This window comes from Balaenoptera musculus, chromosome 13, assembly GCF_009873245.2.
Source record: "Balaenoptera musculus isolate JJ_BM4_2016_0621 chromosome 13, mBalMus1.pri.v3, whole genome shotgun sequence".
In the NCBI taxonomy this organism is placed as follows: Eukaryota; Metazoa; Chordata; class Mammalia; order Artiodactyla; family Balaenopteridae; genus Balaenoptera; species Balaenoptera musculus.
The window spans coordinates 71,671,913-71,693,285 of NC_045797.1; the positions used below are offsets into that span (position 1 = coordinate 71,671,913).

General features: G+C 36.8%; 1 protein-coding gene across 18 annotated transcripts in view; it reads left to right on the forward strand.

Moving 5' to 3' along the window:
• Nucleotides 1-21,373, forward strand: part of ITSN2 (intersectin 2) — a 165,137-nt gene that overhangs the window by 95,361 nt on the left and 48,403 nt on the right. For all 18 annotated transcript variants that reach the window (XM_036872696.1, XM_036872706.1, XM_036872699.1 and 15 more), the window contains 5 exons: nt 2,074-2,243; nt 2,550-2,694; nt 5,596-5,801; nt 7,776-7,840; nt 9,864-10,030. In XM_036872696.1, coding sequence (XP_036728591.1) covers nt 2,074-2,243; nt 2,550-2,694; nt 5,596-5,801; nt 7,776-7,840; nt 9,864-10,030 — 753 coding nt within the window. The remainder of the gene's footprint in view (nt 1-2,073; nt 2,244-2,549; nt 2,695-5,595; nt 5,802-7,775; nt 7,841-9,863; nt 10,031-21,373) is intronic.

Sequence of the window (21,373 nt, forward strand, 5' to 3'; positions counted from 1 at the left end):
GAAGGTTCTATAATTGATTGTGATAATGGTTGCATAAGTGAATATACTAAAATCCATTGATTTGTGTACTTTAAGTGGGAGGATTGTATGGTGAATTATATCTCAATAAAGTCATTATTATCAATAAAATAAGTTAAACATGCATCTACCATATGAGCCAGCCCTCTCACTCCTAGATCTTTACTCGAGAGAATTGAAAGCATATGTCCATACAAAGACAAATGTTTATAGCAGCTTTATTTGTAATAGCCAGAAACTGGAAACAATTCAATCTTCCATCAGTAGGTAAACAGATAGACAAATTGTGGTACATCGTACAATGTAATATTACTCAGCAATAAAATGAAATGAACTATTCACATTCACTACAACATGGATGGATCTCAAAATAATAATAAATAATAGGCCGAGTAAAAGTCAGACCCCCCCGAAAGGGATGTATATTGTGTGATTTTATTTATATAAAGTTCTAGAACATGCAAACTAATTTATAATGACAAAAAGCAGACCAGTGTTTTCCTGGAGATGGGGTGTGGGTCAAGTGGAGGAGTGGGAGGGCGTGCTTTCAGTAGAGCAAAAGGAGACATTTTGGGGTGATAGATATGTTTATTATCTTGGTTGTGTGATTTTTCACAACTGTATACATATGTCAAAACTTATCAAATTTAATACCTTAAATGTGAAATTTATAATATGCTAATTATACCTCAGAAAAAGTGTTTTTAAAAATCTTAATGGATATGGAATCACCATACAAATTCTACATGATTTTGATAGATAAAACACTGTCAAATCTATTTTAGAAAGGTTATCTGAAAAGTGTAGAAAATGGAGTGGAGAACAGAGACATAGTTGGCATATTTATTCAATGAATTAAGCAAATATGTATTATGCTGGACAATGAGTATCAATTAAAAGGCTCACAGACAAATGGAAGAGATACATGTAAATAAAGAATCACACAGTATGATAATGCATGCTATCTCATGACAGTATGTATGAGATATGACCTAGGTTGGGGGCAGTTAACAGAATCTTGAAGGATGAGTAAAGATTACAGTAGTCTAGGTGTGAAATGAAAAAAGCCTGAAGTAGGTTAGGAGGGTAGGGTTGAAAAAAAAAAAATTCGAAAGAGCTTTTAGAAGCAAAATCAACACAGTTTGGATATGGAAGTGTAAGAGAGGTAAGAGCCAAAGTTGTTTTTTTTTTTAACATATTTATTGGAGTATAATTGCTTTACAATGGTGTGTTAGTTTCTGCTTTATAACAAAGTGAATCAGTTATACATATACATATGTCCCCATATCTCTTCCCTCTTGCATCTCTCTCCCTCCCACCCTACCTATCCAAAGATTTTTTATTTAGAATGACTAAGTCTTTGATGGTAAGAATAACAGAGATACAGGAATTTAGGAGGAGTAGACTGGGGAAGAAAACAAGTTCAATCTTAGACTTGAGTTGGAAGTTCCTATGGATCATCCAGTTGAAGATATCTGGGAAGTAGTTGAAAGTACAGGCTTATCCCATTAGAAAAAAGAAGTCAGTTCTGCAAATATATCGTATAAAGAACTGATCACTATAGAAGTGAGTGGGCCTCTTCCAGAAGTGTATAGTATGAAGTAAGAGAGACAGTGATAAAACTTGAGGTATCAGCAGTGTTTAAAGGAAAGAGGACCAAGAAGCGGAAGAAGGGGTGCTGTGAGGACAGAGGATGCCAGACTGTAGGAGGGAAATGTCTGGGAGAAGAAATGAAGCTATAAATTACCTCTGTGTTTTACCAGTTGGAAAATAGTATTCAGAAAAAGTTTTCTATTTCTCCTAGAGAGTTCAAAAAGACTCTGATAGGAATGTAAACTATTTTTGTGTATTAACTTGGATAAAATTAAAAATTTAAATTTAAAAAGGCACCTTGTCTGTCATTAGAGATAATAATCTACTGTAGAAAGTGCTTTAGCTGTTTAGTTAGACGGACTTAATTCTGAAAATTAGGCTGCTGGACGGTGGTCTGCATCTCTTTCCTTTGTAAATAAGTGGCTTTCTAACCACTGTTAACCCTACTTTTTGTTTCCATAGGTTGATGAAAAGACCGTAGGAGAACCTGGTTGGCTTTATGGTAGTTTTCAAGGAAATTTTGGCTGGTTTCCATGCAACTATGTAGAAAAAATAACGTCTGAAAAATCTGTGTCGCCTAAGAAGGCCTTACTTCCTCCTACAGTGTCTTTATCTGCTACCTCAACTTCTGAGTAAGTTTTTAGCTAATAATGGAGTTTACACGTCTCTGCAAATGTGTGAACACCTAATATGTATTTGTGTCAACCTGCTACTTAATCATATTGTAATCTGCACTGGACTCTCTAAGAGTACCTTTTGTTCCAAATTCAATTCTGAAGTTTAGTAAATAAAAACATGGGTCAGTAGTTCATAAATTTTTTTTTTTGCCTAAGTTGTGTTTCAACACAATGTATATTATATACAAATAGATAAATTGGTAGTACTTCATTAGATTCTAAACAATTAAGTATACTTATGTCATATTGTTATATTCATAGATCACTTTCTTCAAATCAACCAACATCAGTGACTGATTATCAAAATGTATCGTTTTCAAGCCTAACTGTTAACACATCATGGCAGAAAAAATCAGCTTTTACTCGCACCGTGTCCCCTGTATCTACATCACCTATTCATGGACAGGTATGTATCTTTAATTTTCTTGTGTTTTATTCTTTGACATTGCTCCTGGTTCACATAAAATAGAATGAAGATTTCTGTACAAGGCCATCATTTACTCATTTAACCAGAGTTTGTATCATTTAGTTTCTTTTCTTACCATTCATATGTGATATGAAATTGAAGAAATTATTATTAGAGGTTTCTCAACAATTTATTCTCATAGTAGCAAGTTGCTACCAGCTAAGGTTTCTGAGCTCAAAATATCATTTTTACAAATCTGATTATAGTCTTAATTTATAGTTATTGTAAGAAGAGCTTGGGCTTGGGGTTTTTTTGTTTGTGTTTTCCTTAAATAAGTCATTTGTGTGAGAGCTGTGTTATATATATGTTTAGCCTCTGGTTTAGATGTAACCAAGATGCCAGCATTGTCCATTAACATTATTAAAAAGAAATTGCAGACTTCATCAGAATAGAGTCCTTCACTCAAAAAATGTCTATTGTGTGACCACAGCTTCCAGGCATTTATTATGTGCTAGAAATTTAATGGAAAAAAAAAAAAAACTCTGCCATTAAGAAGTCATAATCTAATGAAGACAAACATATAAATAAATAACTGTATGAGAAGTGTTGTAATAAAGATATTTTATGAAATCTTGAGGGGTATACAGAGGAGAGAGCATTTCAATTCAATCTGTGGGAATTGGAGCAGGCTTCACAATAGGTAAGGCATTTTAGTCGAACCTTCAAAAATGAGCAAGCTTTCACCAAAGAAGGAAAGTTATTCCTGTGAAAGAACAATTTTGGAAAAGTTACTGAGGCATGTTAACAAGAGGAGCTTATAGGAAACAAGTATTGTTTATAGTGTGGCTAGAGTACAGGATTCATGGCGAAAGGGTTAAGTGAAGTTGGAGTGAGAGGTTGAGGTTTATTTGTGAAGCATTTAATACCATGCTAAGCAACTGGCAGTGGAAAGCCCATGAAGGTTTTTAAGAGGAGAGTTGAAGTGTATATTTTAGAAGGATAACTCTGGCAGTAGTATAGAGGCCAGATTGGTGGAAGGAAGCAAATGGAGGAGACCAACAAAGGGAGGATATTACAATAGCTAAGTAACAGATGATGTGAACCAGTAATGAAAATATGTAGAAGAGGAGATGGACTTAAAAGAGTATTAGGAGTCAGCACAAAATTGGCAATTCATTGAATGTGAAGAGTGAGGAAGAAGTTGGAGTTAAACATACCTCTTCAGGGTCTTTAGCTTGAGTAACTGAGAGGATGGCAGTACCGGAGGAGTGGGTTTTGTGGATTCTAAAAATGATTACATTTCAGACGTGCAACTTAGGTATTTGTAGGAGGGACAACCTGCTGGGAAGGCCCAGCAGGCAGCTTGATTTACAAGTCTGGAGCTCAAAAGATAAAGTTATAATTAAGATACAGATTTGAGAAATCATAGGCATACATCAGATTATTTAGGGAAATCATGTAAAACAGGAAGGGAAAGAGACTGGACCAAAGAGGAGCCATCAGTCACCAGAGAGTGAACTTTACGAACTGCAGGGGTTTTAGTGATGTCAGCACTGTTCAGAGATCAGAGAAGGTAAGGGTTTGCAAGAAGCTTTTGGCTCTGATGTTATCAATGATCTTGTCAAGAGATTCAGTATTGTGATGGTTACAGAACCTAAATTAGAATGGACTGAGGGGTGAAATTGGAAAGCAAGTTTAAGACTGTTCTTTCTTTTTTTTTTTTTTTAATTTTATTTATTTATTTATTTATTTATTATTTATGGCTCTGTTGGGTCTTCGTTTCTGTGCGAGGCCTTTCTCTAGTTGCGGCAAGCGGGGGCCACTCTTCATCGCGGTGCGCGGGCCTCTCACTATCGCGGCCTCTCTTGTTGCGGAGCACACGCTCCAGACGCGCAGGCTCAGTAATTGTGGCTCACGGGCCCAGTTGCTCCGCGGCATGTGGGATCTTCCCAGACCAGGGCTCGAACCCATGTCCCCTGCATTGGCAGGCAGATTCTCAACCACTGTGCCACCAGGGAAGCCCAAGACTGTTCTTTCTTTAAGGAAGTTAGAAGTAGAAGTAAGGGGACTTCCCTGGTGGTCCAGTGGTTAAGACTCCACACTCCCAATGCAGAGGGCCTGAGTTCAATCCCTGGTCAGGGAACTAGATCCCGAATGCCACAACTAAAGATACCGCATGCAGCAACTAAGATCCCGGTACAGCCAAATAAATATTTTTTTAAAATTATAAAAAAGAAGTAGAAGTAAGTAGAGAAGTGGAAAATTAAAGATTCAAGAGAGAGAATTCACAGTGTTACAAAATATTGTTAGAAGGTGGGAGGACATGATAGAAAGTTTAGAGCACAGGTAAAGAGGCTAGCCCTATCAACAAAATGAAAACACTCCTTCCTCTGAGAGAAGAAGGAAAGAAAGAAGGATGAATAAGAATACGAAGACACTATGAGACAGAAAACAGAAAAGTGGAGGGAGGCCCATCACAACTGCATCTCCATTCCTAGTGGAATAAACAGAATCCACTGCAGTGAGGAGACTTTGGAAACTGGAGGAGAGAAAGGGTTTCCCTTTTCATTTGTTCTATGATACATACTTGATGGATCTATGAGAACACTTCTTGAGTACCCAGGGTTTACCTTCCATACCTGTGATACTTAGTGCCAAGATGTTTCCTTGAATGGTAGGTGTTGGGTCTTTAACTTCACAGAAGGCTATTCAGGTGGTTCTCTGTCATATATAATTTTAAGTCGGTTAGTAGATTAAGTCACCATTGATATTAAGTCACCACCACACCAAACTGGTCTGCTGTTTGAACAGTAAGTATGTTATATACTAGAAGACAAAAATCATGGTTACCATTGTGTTTTTTGTTTGTTTGTTTTTAATTTTGTGGTTTTGATTTCACAGGGACAAGTTGTAGAAAACCTAAAAGCACAGGCCCTTTGTTCCTGGACTGCAAAGAAAGATAACCACTTGAACTTCTCAAAACATGATATCATTACTGTCTTGGAGCAGCAAGAAAATTGGTGGTTTGGGGAGGTGCATGGAGGAAGAGGATGGTTTCCAAAATCTTACGTCAAAATCATCCCTGGGAGTGAAGTCAGGCGGGAAGAGTAAGCATTTTTGTGTGTTTACATGAGGCGTGGATGTTGGTATTTTCACTGATGAGTCAGCCACAGTACAGTTGGCTGTGCAGGAAAATTAAAAGTTTATGCTTGAGTTTGATATCAGAAGGGTGATTCCTAGAGTGAAAAAAATCATACCTCAGATGATTTGTACCAATTTTAGAATATCTTTTATTCTAGTTATTTCAGATTCCTAAAGTTTTCAAAGTGCTTAAAATTTTAGATCTGTTGCTTTCTTTATTACTAACATCAGGTCAGTTAGAGAAGTTATTTTTCATTTCCTTTGGAGGTTTCTCCCTTATTATTTACTGTAAATTGTCAATATTTAGACAAATCAATTCCGAGGGCCTCGCCTTTGCCAGAGTGAGGCGTTCCCATCTCTGGTCCTCCAGAGTTCCCTGAACATCACGTTTCTTACAGCTCATGACACACTGTGTTGTAGTTATTTACTTTCTTACCTATATCCCTTATTAGGTCATAAGCTCCAGGAGGGTGGGATTCACATCTTTTTTGTTCATTTTTCAGTGTTTCCATACCTAGTGTGATCTTAATGCATAGTAGCTGCTCAATCATATTTGCTTAGTAAATGAGGAGAGAAGCAAATGAAAGGACAGTCAAATGAATGAACTTCTGCGTGAACAAAAAACAAAACCAGATAAGGTCTCTGGCCTTTGTTTCCCAGTCTGTAGGGGAGTCAGGTCATCAAACATATTTAATACAAACAAATAAGTACTCTAATATAGCTGTGGGTAATTATCACTTGTGCTTTATATGGAGGTTGATCTAAATAGAAAAGCAAAATGATTTATTGAAAAGGAACGGGGTCTTTGGAAATCAAGAGCCTTGAGTTCTGATTCTGCTATTTTTGCCAGACTGTATGGGGTAACCTACTCGGTCTCTAGTTTTTTAATTGATTGAATGAAAATACTAAACTAAAAAATCTTTAAAAATCCTTTCAGTGCTAAGGTTCTATGCATCAATTTTCAGTTCAAATGCAGAAATTTACTTTTCAGCCTGACATGGAATTTTAGATTTAGAGTGTGTAATGACAGGAACAACAATAATACGTGGCTGATGTGTATGCTGGCGCTGTGCTAGACCCTTTATAGTAGTTACCTTATTTAAACTCCATGACATTTTACAGAGAAGGAAAACTTAAACACAAAGGGATTAAGTTTAAATGCCTTAAAGGACATTTCTTCTAACTTTTCATTCAATTACTGATCTTTTCTAACAGATAAGCCATGCAACTCGAAATGTTGCAGTAATGGAGAATTCAGCAAGGCAGTCCATTCTGTGTGCCCATGAGTTGTAGTAAGGGTCCACTCTGTTAACCTGTAAACTGCTTCACTATACAATTTACTCACAGGTCCTGGGGAGCCCTGGTGTATTCTACAGATGTCTAGTTCTTAAATGCCACAGTTTTCCAGATTTTTGAAAACAGTTTCCTGGGTTAAGTTGGAAATAAAAGCTATGTATGTTCCAAAATGTAAAAATAAAGTTCTGTTATTTTTACATATTTTTAAATGTACTGTGCTCTAAACAAGTAGTAAAATTTATATATTGCCCTTATTTTTCTCTAAACCGAGCCAAGTCCCATGTGTGCTTTACCAAATAACTGCCCATTTACCAATGTCTCATGTCTTTTAAGTTACTTTAGAAAGGCAAAATATCTCACATTTGAAAAACTATTTATAAATCATATTGAAATTACTTCAATAGATTTAAAAAATTTAGTAGTTTGTAAGTAGGCAGTTCTTAATCCACTAGGATTTTGCTTATGAGGGTATTTCTAGCCTGTGTACTGAGACAATATTTCAATTAATTTTAGCCCGTAAAAGAATGCACTGCTAAAACCTCCTGTTTTCGTCAAATCACCTTTCTTGTTTATTTACTTGTTGATGTCTTTTTTTGTTATTTTATTATTATTATTTTTAATCTATTTGTGTGTATATTTGGCAGACCAGAAGCTTTGTATGCAGCTGTAAACAAGAAACCTACCTCTGCAGCCTGTACAGTGGGAGAAGGTGAGCTTTTGGCAATTTATAAATTAGATGGAAGTCAAATTAGCCACTGACTAAATTATCTGACTTCCCACAGTTGTTACTCTCCTTGCTTCTGTGTCTTCATTGTTAAAGTGAGGTTAGGAAAACCTGCTCCCGCTCTATTTCACATGAATATTGAGGATATAGAAAATATATAGCTGAAAATACTTGACGCTTTTAGAAAATCAGTACTATAAAAATTCAGCATAGACTGCCTCAATAAATAAGATCATAGATAAGTGTTGCAATGAGATAGCATGAAGTTTTTTGTTTTCCTTTTATTATATATCTAGATTATAGATGTTTAGAATATAAGGAAATTTCAGTACATTTAGTTGTTTATGAATTGCACTTGTTTGTTTTTTTTTTTTTTGGCCGTACTGCGCAGCTTGTGGGATTTTTAGTTCCCTGACCAGGGATTGAACCCGGGCCCTCACTAGTGAGAGTGCAGAGTCCTAACCACTGGACCGCCAGGGAATTCCCTGAATTGCATTTTAATTACAGTGTACCATATAAATCATTAAGTAGGATTTGAAATCAAGATACACTTTAATCATAAATATTACAAAGAAATTTTTTATTGCCCTTTGGGTTGTTTGAGTATCTTAATTTTGATAATGTGCTGAAAAATGTCTACCCTTCTTTCAGACAATATTTTTATTTAATAGTTGTATAGGTTTATAAATGAATTATATATTCATTGTAAAATTAGTTGAACAGTTTAAGTACATTTTGTTTATATTGCTCAAGAAAATCAGTTTAATGGTAAATTAAACAGTTTATTCAGTATCTACTACATTAGAGATTGTATGCTAGAGCCTGAAATATATACGGATGAATAAAATACAATTTCCCAAGTGCTCACAGTAAAATGGGAAGGCTAGGCATATAATTGTAATAAATTCTATATAATAAATGAACAAAAACATAATTTTGAGTAGGACCTATGAATCCAAAGAGGTGGCCATGTTGAATCATCTTAAACAATGAGTAGGTTCTTGCTTAGTGACGAAGAGAAAGCTTGGTGGACAGAGGGAAAGGTATGAGCCAAGGCTCAGCTGTGAAAGGTTAGGGAACTCGAGTCACTGGCAAGGCTGGAACCAGAGGTTTACTGTGGAATAGCTGCAGTGGAATGATCCTAGGAAAGTGGTGAGGAGCATTTTGGAAAGGACCTCGCTTGTTGCAACATACCTTACTTAACCTTGTAATCATTTTTCATTTTGTTAAGTCAGCTAAATTGAATAATATGGGAATGTGGATAGTAAATAGTTTCTGGATACTGGTTCTGGCCATCTCCAGTTTATGATCTACAGAGCAAATTTCATGTCAACAAATACAAATAGTACTAGAAGAAAGAAAAAGAGACTTCTAAAACCTGGTCATTGACTGTTTCTTCTAAGTACTAGTAATCATCAGAACAAAAAAACAAAGCCAGTATAAAAACTTAGACATTTCCGTTAAGGTTATTCATGAACGAATACTTATTGAGCATCTATTCTATGCCAAGCACTGTGCTAGGAGCTGGACCATTGTGATGGAAATTGGCCTCTGTACTGATGTCAGCTGAATAGTGGGCATTTCCATAACTGTATGTAAAAGAATTAAAGAGAAAAGAATTTAGCAGATTAAACTATACTTTATGTAAGAAGGTTAAAGAAAACTTTTCATGTCTTGACTCTGTAAAGATACTGATATCTGTTTGTAGTTTTGGGGTTATTCTCTGTGACATGGTGATGATGATCATGGTGATGATGATACAGTTGGGGAAAAAAGAAACCCTGTGATAAAGTGTTATGTTCAGTCAAAGACGTAATCTTTTTCGAAGAAATTACTAAATAATTACTTCATTGCATTTTCTACCTTAACATCTCTTTGCATTAGGTTTCCTTAAGTCACAACGTCTTTTCCAGCAAAATTACTCAAGATCTTGGAGATCAACATTTTTTTTTTTTACTTCTGTAACCTTGCAGCCAAAACTAGTTTCTTTTTGCTTTGTTTCCTACAGAGTATATTGCACTTTATCCGTATTCAAGTGTAGAACCTGGAGATTTGACTTTCACTGAAGGTGAAGAAATATTGGTGACCCAGAAAGATGGAGAATGGTGGACAGGAAGTATCGGAGCTAGAACTGGAATTTTTCCATCAAATTACGTCAAACCAAAAGATCACGAGGTAGAGTTATTTTGATATAGAAACAGAAGCATTCCATTCCCGTTGATCAGGGTTCATATTTAAAACAGATGCATGTATATGGTTTTGGTCAGGCTGCTTTGGTTACAAGGAAACCACTTAAGGTAGCTCCAGTAAAATGTAGTTTATTATAGGGATCCTGTTACAGAGGTAAGGGCAAAACTCTTTCTATGAAATTCCAAGGACAAGAGCCATAGATAGGGCTGGGCCTCATGATAACTGAAGTTAGGGAATGGTCTGGATTCAGGGAGGCTTACAAGGGACTGCCTTGAAGAAGTCTGTAAATCTTTAAGGCTCTGACATTAATGTGACCCAGCCCACACTCTGAGTTCCTGCTGCTTTTCATCCCACCACTAGTATGATATAGTGCAGCAGTTCTCAGACTTTTTGGTTTCAGGAACTTTTTACATTCTTAAAAATTATTAGGGACTCCAAAGTTTCTGAAAATATATGGATTATATCTAGCAATACTTTCCATATTAGAAATTAAAACAGAAATTTTAAAAATATTTATTAATTCATTTTGAAATAACAAAATTAAACCCATTATATGATGACATAAATAACTTGCTTTTTTTTAATTTTTATTTTATTTTATTTTTTATTTTTTAAATTATTTATTTATTATTTATTTTTGGTTGTGTTGGGTCTTCATTTCTGTGCAAGGGCTTTCTCCACTTGTGGCAAGCGGGGGCCACTCTTCATCGCGATGCGCGGGCCTCTCACTATCGAGGCCTCTCTTGTTGCGGAGCACAGGCTCCAGACGCGCAGGCTCAGTAGCTGTGGCTCACGGGCCTAGTTGCTCCACGGCATGTGGGATCTTCCCAGATCAGGGCTCGAACCCGTGTCCCCCGCATTAGCAGGCAGATTCTCAACCACTGCGCCACCAGGGAAGCCCTATTTTATTTTTTTTTAAATTTATATTCTCTTGCGCATAAAAGTCATAAGCACATATGTATAAATATTTTTTTCCTCATTTTAAGAACCTATCCCACTTTATTTTTTATTATTATTTTTTTGTAAGTGTCCAATGAACGTTTATTATTACTATAATTATCATTACTGTTACCACTACTTCTCCTCTTTTAGGAATAAAGGGAGAGAGGAAGTGTGCATGTAGGTAGAATTTTTCTCCACCTCTACTTCCGACAGACAATTTGAGATTTAGAAGCCTCTGGAGCAGTAGTTCTTAAACTTTTCTAACTCAGAGAGGCTGGTGAAAATTACAACCTCTCCTTGAGTAAATTCACCTACACACAAAATATTGTATACAATTTTGCGAGTGGGATAAGGACCCTTAGAAGGGATTAGCCCTTTTAGCATAAACTCTAGACTTGCCAGGGTGGTGGGACAAGGAGCCAGATGCAGTTCTATAGGCAGTGTTTACAAGCACCGTATTACGTGTGGAGATAGAACACAGACACATTTAAAAGAGACTTTAAAATAGCCACTAACCTCATGTAGCCAACATTCAACGGAGTAATAATTAATATGTGTCCAAGCCTCTGTTGAACATTCTGTAAAATGCAAAGATCTATAAGATTCTAGACGTCAGGGTCTCAGATTCTAGACCAGAGTCATGTTCAAAGTCCAGAGGCACGGAGCCAGGAGCCAACTTGCTGGAAGTGGCGACTGAGTGGCTACACTCATTACTGTAAAGCTAATGATGAATTACAAACATATTTACTGAGCTGCTGCAGTCAATAAAAGCCCCAATTAAGGCACCATTGAGGGACTTAACAGTGTAGTGGTGGGGAAGACATTCCTGAAAAGGTTTAATGATCTCAGATCCTGACATAGCCGGGAAGTCATTAGTCATTAATGCCACGTCTGGATATCGATTATGAAGTTCTCTATAAGAACACACTTGGCATATAATAGCACACAAGATTATACCTGATTTGTTACGGAGAGCAAGATATACCTTTTCAAACTATTTTTAAATCTCTATGTGTTCAGGTAAGAAAAGTGGCCAATTATGAGCAGAAACTGCCTAGTGAAAATCCATAGCATGATCTCATGCCAATAAGATAAGCATTACCACTCAAGTAAAAAATAATAATAACGGAAACACAAAATGGAACATGGTATTGTACTGATTAATAAGACTGTGACTGCGCCTATAAAGTAATTCGATTAATTCCCAGTGTAATGTATGGAAACTCCTTTAACGTAATGCTACATTGAACCTAGAGAAAATTAAGCAGAGAGAGTCTCTGCCTTCTTAAGTATTCATGCACTTACTCGTTCATTCAACAGCTGTTCACTGAGGGCATCTGTGTAAGGCTTGGTCGGGGGCACTAGGAAACAGGTGAACAGAGCAGTCAAGGTTCTCATGAAAGGTACAGTCCAAATAAATGATGATCGACTGTGATAAGTACAGTGAAGGAACAAACATGGTGCAGGTAACAACAGACTGAAGATCTTTTAAGATGAGGTGGTCAAGGGAAGGCCTCTGAGGAGCTGGTTCAACAAAGACCTGAATTGTAAAGAGGCCAGTCTTGAAGAGGCAAGCAGGGGAAGAAATGAGGGGTGGAACTTTTTGGCTATTTAGCATCTGAATTCCTTCTCTGAATTCCTTCCCACGGTGTGAGTCTTGGTAAGGGGCAGGCTTCTCCAAAGCCCACCTACTCACTTTCCTAGCCTTCCTTGCAGTTAGAGTTTGGGAACATGACCCAGGCTTGGTCAGAGTCATCTGTCTAAGGCAGTGAATCAGGAACTAGAGATACCAAAAAGCAGAGCTGAGAATTTTCTTTTGGTGGCAGTGAGTGTGGTAGCAACATTCAGTTTGTTGGAGCAGTGATTCCAGGATATCCTTGTCTAAGGGAGCGTTGCATTCAGAGGCAAAGGCAACGGAGCCCTCTTCAGGCTGGTTCTGGGTGTGATTTTGCCTGAAGTTCTGTTTGTCCAGCTTTGCTTTGTCTCTTCCTAATCTCCAAACCTCGTATTGCAGCCTTCCTGGAAATTCTGTGAGCCACCCAATACACTCCATTTCTCTTAGGCTTAAATCAGCCAGAGTCGGTTTCTGATGATTCCATCTAAAAATCCTGATAGACTGGAATACGTTTCAGGTAGACGCATGTGCAATAGCCCTAAGGTGAGAGGAGAGGGAGAGAGAGCTTGGAGGAACCGAGAAAAACCCCGAGTGGCAGCATTAGTGAAAAAGGTAGCAAGTGAATAAGATGGGTGCCGCCGGCGAGACAGGCAAGAACCAGAGCAAGCAGGTATGCGTAGCGGAAGCCGGAACTGTGCTGGGCCTAGCCTTTTCTCAGGGACACTCAACTAGCTCCCGTGTCCTGATGGGATGTGTCTCTACTGGTCTCTGAGGACTCTGAGGCAGCGCTGAAGGGTTCTGGTTGGGTGGTTGCCACTCTGCTGTGCCAAGGAATTCCAGACTGTTCTCTACTGAGAAGGCTAAGCCTGAACTTGCCATTTCCAGCTCTGTGAGATCGCTCTCTCTTTCTCTCCTTTAAGTACCAAGATATATATGTATCTCTAAAGGCATTTATAGCATTAATTTGGTTATATGTTTTTGAGTGTCATATCCATCATCAGACACTAGCTAACTCCCTGGGGTCACAGTGGGAGGTGGGATGATTGCATGCCTTGGATTAAAACAGATCTGGATTTTATCTCAGACAAGTTGCTTCACTACTCTGAACCACAGTTTCTCATTTGAAAAATGAGGATACTAGTACCTCATTGAGGATTACATGCAGTGTAAGTTACTACGCAGTGCCTACCACATAGTAGGCACTCTGTGATACTAGTCCTTTGTTCCTTAGTATTTCATGGAATTGAATAGAATCTTCTGCAGCTAGGAAAACAATATAAAATCCTTGCTTTTGTGCTTACCTTATTGTAAAGTGCTAATTTAGAATAAAGTAACTTACATTGCTTTCTTAGTTCAGAATTTGATCATGATAATTTCCTTTTTCTTAAAAATTCCCTAAAGAGTTATTGCCATTTATTCAGTTCACTCCAGCAAAATTACTACCCCAAAAAAAAAGACCATTTTTCCCCTTCTAACATCCTTATATTAATGATGTAGACTACAATTAAAACACTACATCCAAAAGCAGAAGGTAGATTTTGTTATTCTTGAGAAACAGAGGAAGATATTACTCAAGTCCTGTTTGTCTTAGCCAAAATATTCCCTTATGTAATATTCCTTGGGCTTGAGTCTTTTTCATTTTAAGAACTTGAAATCATAGATGTTCTATAGGTTTGTCATTGATTGACCAAATACATAACTCAGCTCTGAAGATATTAAAAACTTTAAAACATCACAAAACAAAAATCCTAGAGCCTCCCAAGCCCCTTGCTTGCTAACTTGAACACCTTAATTTAATCTAATAAATTGACAGTCTTTTAGAGTCCTTATCTTTCCTCCTTGGCTGCTGACCTTTTTCTTTTTTTTTTAACTTATTTTTTTTTGCATTTTATTTTATTTATTTTTTTATACAGAAGGTTCTTATTAGTTATCCATTTTATACATATTAGTTTATATATGTCAATCCCAATCTCCCAATTCATCCCACCACCACCACCACTTTCCCCCCTTGTTGTCCATACATTTGTTCTCTACATCTGTGTCTCTATTTCTGCCCTGCACACTGGTTCATCTGTACCATTTTTCTAGGTTCCACATAATATGCATTAATATACGATATTTGTTTTTCTCTTTCTGACTTACTTCACTCTGTATGACAGTCTCTGGATCCATCCACGTCTCAACAAATGACTCAATTTCGTTCCTTTTTATGGTTGAGTAATATTCCATTGTATATATGTACCACATCTTCTTTATCCATTAGTCTGTTGATGGGCACTTAGGTTGCTTCCATGACCTGGCTATTGTAAATAGTGCTGCAGTGAACATTGGGGTGCATGTGTCTTTTTGAATTATGGTTTTCTCAGGGTATATGCCCAGTAGTGGGATTGCTGAGTCATATGGTAATTCTATTTTTAGTTTTTTAAGGAACCTCCATACTGTTCTCCATAGTGGCTGTATCAGTTTACATTCCCACCAACAGTGCAAGGGGGTTCCCTTTTCTCCACACCCTCTCCAGCATTTGTTGTTTGTAGATTTTCTGATGATGCCCATTCTAACTGGTGTGAGGTGATACCTCATTGTAGTTTCGATTTGCATTTCTCTAATAATTAGTGAGGTTGAGCAGCTTTTCATGTGCTTGTTGGCCATCTGTATGTCTTCTTTGGAGAAATGTCTGTTTAGGTCTTCAGCCTATTTTTGGATTGGGTTGTTTGCTTTTTTAATATTGAGCTGCATGAGCTGTTTATATATTTTGGAGATTAATCCTTTGTCCGTTGATTCGTTTGCAAATATTTTCTCCCATTCTGAGGGTTGTCTTTTCATCTTGTTTATGGTTTCCTTTGCTGTGCAAAAGCTTTGAAGTTTCATTAGGTCCCATTTGTTTATTTTTGTTTTTATTTCCATTACTCTAGGAGGTGGATCAAAAAAGATCTTGCTGTGATTTATGTCAAAGACTGTTCTTCCTATGTTTTCCTCTAAGAGTTGTATAATGTCCAGTCTTACATTTAGGTCTCTAATCCATTTTGAGTTTATTTTTGTGTATGGTGTTAGGGAGTGTTCTAATTTCATTCTTTTACATGTAGCTGTCCAGTTTTCCCAGCACCACTTATTGAAGAGACTGTCTTTTCTCCATTGTATATCTTTGCCTGCTTTGTCATAGATTAGTTGACCATAGGTGCGTGGGTTTATCTCTGGGCTTTTCTATCTTGTTCCATTGATCTATGTTTCTGTTTTTGTTCCAGTACCATATTGTCTTGATTACTGTAGCTTTGTAGTTTAGTCGGAAGTCAGGGAGTCTGATTCCTCCAGCTCCGTTTTTTTCCCTCAAGACTGCTTTGGCTATTCGGGGTCTTTTGTGTCTCCATACAAATTTTAAGATGATTTGTTCTACTTCCGTAAAGAATGCCATTGGTAGTTTGATAGGGATTGCATTGAATCTGTAGATTGCTTTGGGTAGTATAGTCATTTTCACAATGTTGATTCTTCCAATCCAAGAACATGGTATATCTCTCCATCTGTTGGTATTATCTTTAATTTCTTTCATCAGTGTCTTATAGTTCTGCATACAGGTCTTTTGTCTCCCTAGGTAGGTTTATTCTTAGGTATTTTATTCTTTTTGTTGCAGTGGTAAATGGGAGTGTTTCCTTAATTTCTCTTTCAGATTTTTCATCATTAGTGTATAGGAATGCAAGAGATTTCTGTGCATTAATTTTGTATCCTGCAACTTTACCAGATTCATTGATTAGCTCTAGTAATTTTCTGGTGGCATCTTTAGGATTCTCTATGTATAGTATCATGTCATCTGCAAACAGTGACAGTTTTGCTTCTTTTCAATTTGTATTCCTTTTATTACTTTTTCTTCTGTGATTGCCATGGCTAGGACTTCCAAAACTATGTTGAATAATAGTGGTGAGAGTGGACATCCTTGTCTTGTTCCTGATCTTAGAGGAAATGCTTTCAGTTTTTCACTATTGAGAATGATGTTTGCTGTGGGTTTGTCGTATATGGCCTTTATTATGTTGAGGTAGGTTCCCTCTATGCCTATTTTCTGGAGAGTTTTTATCATAAATGGGTGTTGAATTTTGTCAAAAGCTTTTTCTGCATCTATTGAGATGATCATATGGTTTTTATTCTTCAGTTTGTTAATATGGTGTATCACATTGATTGATTTGTGTATATTGAAGAATCCTTGCATCCCTGGGATAAATCCCACTTGATCATGGTGTATGATCCTTTTAATGTGTTGTGGGATTCTGTTTACTAGTATTTTGTTGAGGATTTTTGCATCTATATTCATGAGTGATATTGGTCTGTAATTTTCTTTTTTTGTAGTATCTTTGTCTGGTTTTGGTATCAGGGTGATGGTGGCCTCATAGAATGAGTTAGGGAGTGTTCCTTCCTCCGCAATTTTTTGGAATAGTTTGAGAAGGATGGATGTTAGCTCTTCTCTGTTTGATAGAATTCACCTCTGAAGAAGCCATCAGGTCCTGGACTTCTGTTTGTTGGAAGATTTTTAATCACAGTTTCAATTTCATTACTTGTGTTTGGTCTGTTCATATTTTCTATTTCTTCCTGGTTCAGTCTTGGAGGGTTATACCTTTCTAAGAATTTGTCCATTTCTTCCACATTGTCCATTTTATTGGCATACTTCGTATTTCTGAGGTGTCTGTTGTAACTTCTCCTTTTTCATTTCTAATTTTATTGATTTGAGTCCTCTCCCTCTTTTTCTTGATGAGTCTGGCTAATGGTTTATCAATTTTGTTTATCTTCTCAAAGAACCAGCTTTTAGTTTTATTGATCTTTGCTATTGTTTTCTTTGTTTCTATTTCATTTATTTCTGCTCTGATCTTTATTATTTCTTCCCTTCTACTAACTTTGGGTTTTGTTTGTTCTTCTTTCTCTAGTTCCTTTAGGTGTAAGTTTAGATTGTTTATTTGAGATTTTTCTTGTTTCTTGAGGTAGGCTTGTATAGCTATAAACTTCCCTCTTAGAACTGCTTTTGCTGCATCCCATAGGTTTTGGATCATCGTGTTTTCATTGTCATTTGTCTCTAGGTATTTTTTAATTTCCTCTTTAATTTCTTCAGTGATCTCTTGGTTATTTAGTAACGTATTGTTTAGCCTCCATGTGTTTGTGTTTTTTATGTTTTTTTCCCTTTAATTGATTTCTAATCTCATAGCGTTGTGGTCAGAAAAGATGCTTGATATGATTTCAATTTTCTTAAATTTACTGAGGCTTGATTTGTGACCCAAGATGTGATCTATCCTGGAGAATGTTCCGTGCGCACTTGAGAAGAAAGTGTAATCTGCTGTTTTTGGATGGAATGTCCTATAAATATCAATTAAATCTATCTGGTCTATTGTGTAATTTAAAGCTTGTGTTCCCTTATTAATTTTCTGTTTGGATGATCTGTCCATTGTTGTGAGTGAGGTGTTGAAGTCCCCCACTATTACTGTGTTACTGTCGATTTCCTCTTTTATAGCTGTTAGCAGTTGCCTTATGTATTGAGGTGCTCCTATGTTGGGTGCATATATATTTATAATTGTTATATCTTCTTCTTGGATTGACCCCTTGATCATTATGTATTGTTCTTCCTTGTCTCTTGTAACACTCTTTATTTTAAAGTGTATTTTATCTGATATGAGTATTGCTACTCCAGCTTTCTTTTGATTTCCATTTGCATGGAATATCTTTTTCCATCCCCTCACTTTCAGTCTGTATGTGTCCCTAGATCTGAAGTGGGCCTCTTGTAGACAGCATGTATATGGGTCTTGTTTTTGTATCCATTCAGCAAGCCTGTGTCTTTTGGTTGGAGCATTTAATCCATTCACATTTAAGGTAATTATCGATATGTATGTTCCTATTACCATTTTCTTAATTGTTATGCATTTGTTTTTGTAGGTCCTTTTCTTCTCTTGTGTTTCCCACTTAGAGCAGTTCCTTTATCATTTGTTGTAGAGCTGGTTTGGTGGTGCTGAATTCTCTTAGCTTTTGCTTGTCTGTAAAGCTTTTGATTTCTCCATCGAATCTGAATGAGATCCTTGCCGGGTAGAGTAATCTTGGTTGTTGGTTCTTCCCTTTCATCACTTTAAGTATATCATGCCACTCCATTCTAGCTTGTAGAGTTTCTGCTGAGAAATCAGCTGTTAACCTTATGGGAGTTCCCTTGTATATTATTTGTCGTTTTTCCCTTGCTGCTTTCAGTAATTTTTCTTTGTCTTTAATTTTTGCCTATTTGATTACTATGTGTCTTGGCGTGTTTCTCCTTGGGTTTATTCTGTATGGGACTCTCTGTGCTTCCTCAACTTGGGTGGCTATTTCCTTTCCCACGTTAGGGAAGTTTTTGACTGTAATCTCTTCAAATGTTTTCTCGGGTCCTTTCTCTCTCTCTTCTCCTTCTGGCACCCGTATAATGCGAATGTTGTTGCATTTAATGTTGTCCCAGAGTTCTCTTAGGCTGTCTTCATTTCTTTTCATTCTTTTATCTTTATTCTGTTCCACAGCAGTAAATTCCACCATTCTGTCTTCCAGGTCACTTACCCGTTCTTCTGCCTCAGTTATTCTGCTATTGATTCCTTCTAGTGTAGTTTTCTTTTCAGTTATTGTATTGTTCATCTGTTTGTTTGTTCTTTAATTCTTCTAGGTCTTTGTTAAACATTTCTTGCATCTTCTCAATCTTTGACTCCATTCTTTTTCCGAGGTCTTGGATCATCTTCACTATCATTATTCTGAATTCTTTTTCTGGAAGGTTGCCGATCTCCACTTCATTTAGTTGTTTTTCTGGGGTTTAATCTTGTTCCTTCATCTGGTATATAGCCCTCTGCCTTTTCATCTTGTCTATCTTTCTGTGAATGTGGTTTTTGTTCCACAGGCTGCAGGATTGTCTTTATTTTATTTATTTATTTATTTTTGGCTGTGTGGGGTCTTTGTTGCTGCACGTGGGCTTTCTCTAGTTGTGGCGAGTGGGGGCTACTCTTTGTTTGCGGTGTGTGGTCTTCTCATTGCGGTGGCTTCTCTTGTTGCAGAGCACAGGCTCTAGGCACACAGGCTTCAGTAGTTGTGGCTCATGGGCTCTCAAGTGCAGGCTCAATAGTTGTGGCGCACAGGCTTAGTTGCTCCGAGGCATGTGGGATCTTCCCGGACATGTGCGATTGAACCCGCGTCCCCTGCATTGGCAGGCAGATTCTTATCTACTGCACCATCAGGGAAGCCCCAAATAACATGCTTTTAATGAAAAATAACTATGTATTTCTCCCTCCCCAAAAAAGTTTAGTGAAAAGAATGGTATATTCTTTTGGTTGAAGTATATGAAGAAAATTCAACCTCACGCAGGTATGAGAGGAAACAGAAGTATATTAATAACATTTGCAGATATCTGCAGATACTCTTGTTCAATATTACTACATCAAAACTTGAGAAGTGCTAAATTGTTGTAGGTTAGTTGCAACATGGAATCTGAAGCCATATCAGTGAACATTTCTTATTGCAACATTAAAATTCACCAGTCTATTTTGCACACTTAATATGATAACATCATTCATTGGTCATTTGGGAAATATTGAATCACTGAATTATGCAAATATTCCCCATATTGCTACATTTCATCATATAATATTTAAAAAATCACATTTGTGGCTGAAATACTGAAACATAAGCCATGAAACCATAAAACTCCTTGAAGAGATCATAGGCAAAACATTCTCTGACGTTAATCATACCAGTGTTTTCTTAGGTCAGTCTCCCAAGGCAATAAAAACAAAAATAAACAAATGGGACCTAATCAACCTTACAAGCTTTTGCATAGCAAGGGAAACCATAAACAAAATGAAAAGACAACCTACAGAATGGCAGAAAATATTTGCAAATGATTCAACAGACAAGGGCTTAATTTCCAACATATACAAACAGCTCATACAACTCAACAACAACAAAAAACAAAGAACTCAATCAAAAAATGGGCAGAAGACTTAAATAGACATTTCTCCAAAGAAGAAATACAGATGGCCAATATGCTCATGAAAACATGCTCAATATTGCTAATTATTAGAGAAATGCAAATCAAAACTACAGTGAGGTACCACGTTACACTGGTCAGAATGGCCATCATTAAAAAGTATACAGATAACAAATTCTGAAGAGGGTGTGGAGAAAATGGAACCCTCCTGCACTGTTGATGGGAATGTAAATTGATTCAGCCACTATGGAGAACAGTATGGGGAAGTTCCTCAGAGAACTGAAAATCAAATTACCATATGATCCTGCAATCCCACTCCTGGGCATATATCCAGACAAAACTATAATTCAAAAAGATACATGCAGGGGGAGGGATAAATTGGGAGACTGGGAATGACATATACACACTACTATATATAAAATAGATAACTAATAAGGACCTACCGGGAACAGGGGACTCTACTCAATACTCTGTAATGACCTATATGGGAAAAGAATGTAAAAAAGAATGGATGTATGTATATGTATAACTGATTCACTTTGCTATACAGCAGAAACTAACATAACATTGTAAATCAACTATACTCCAATAAAAATTAAAAGAAAAAAGATACATACACCCTTGTGTTCATAGCAGCACTGTTCACAATAGGTAAGACATGGCAACAACCTAAATGTCCATCAACAGATGAATGGATAAAAAATGATGTGGCATATATACATATATATATGTGTGTGTATGTATATATATGTATGTATGTATGTATGTATGGAATGGAATACTACTCAGTCTTAAGAAGGAATGGAATAATACCATT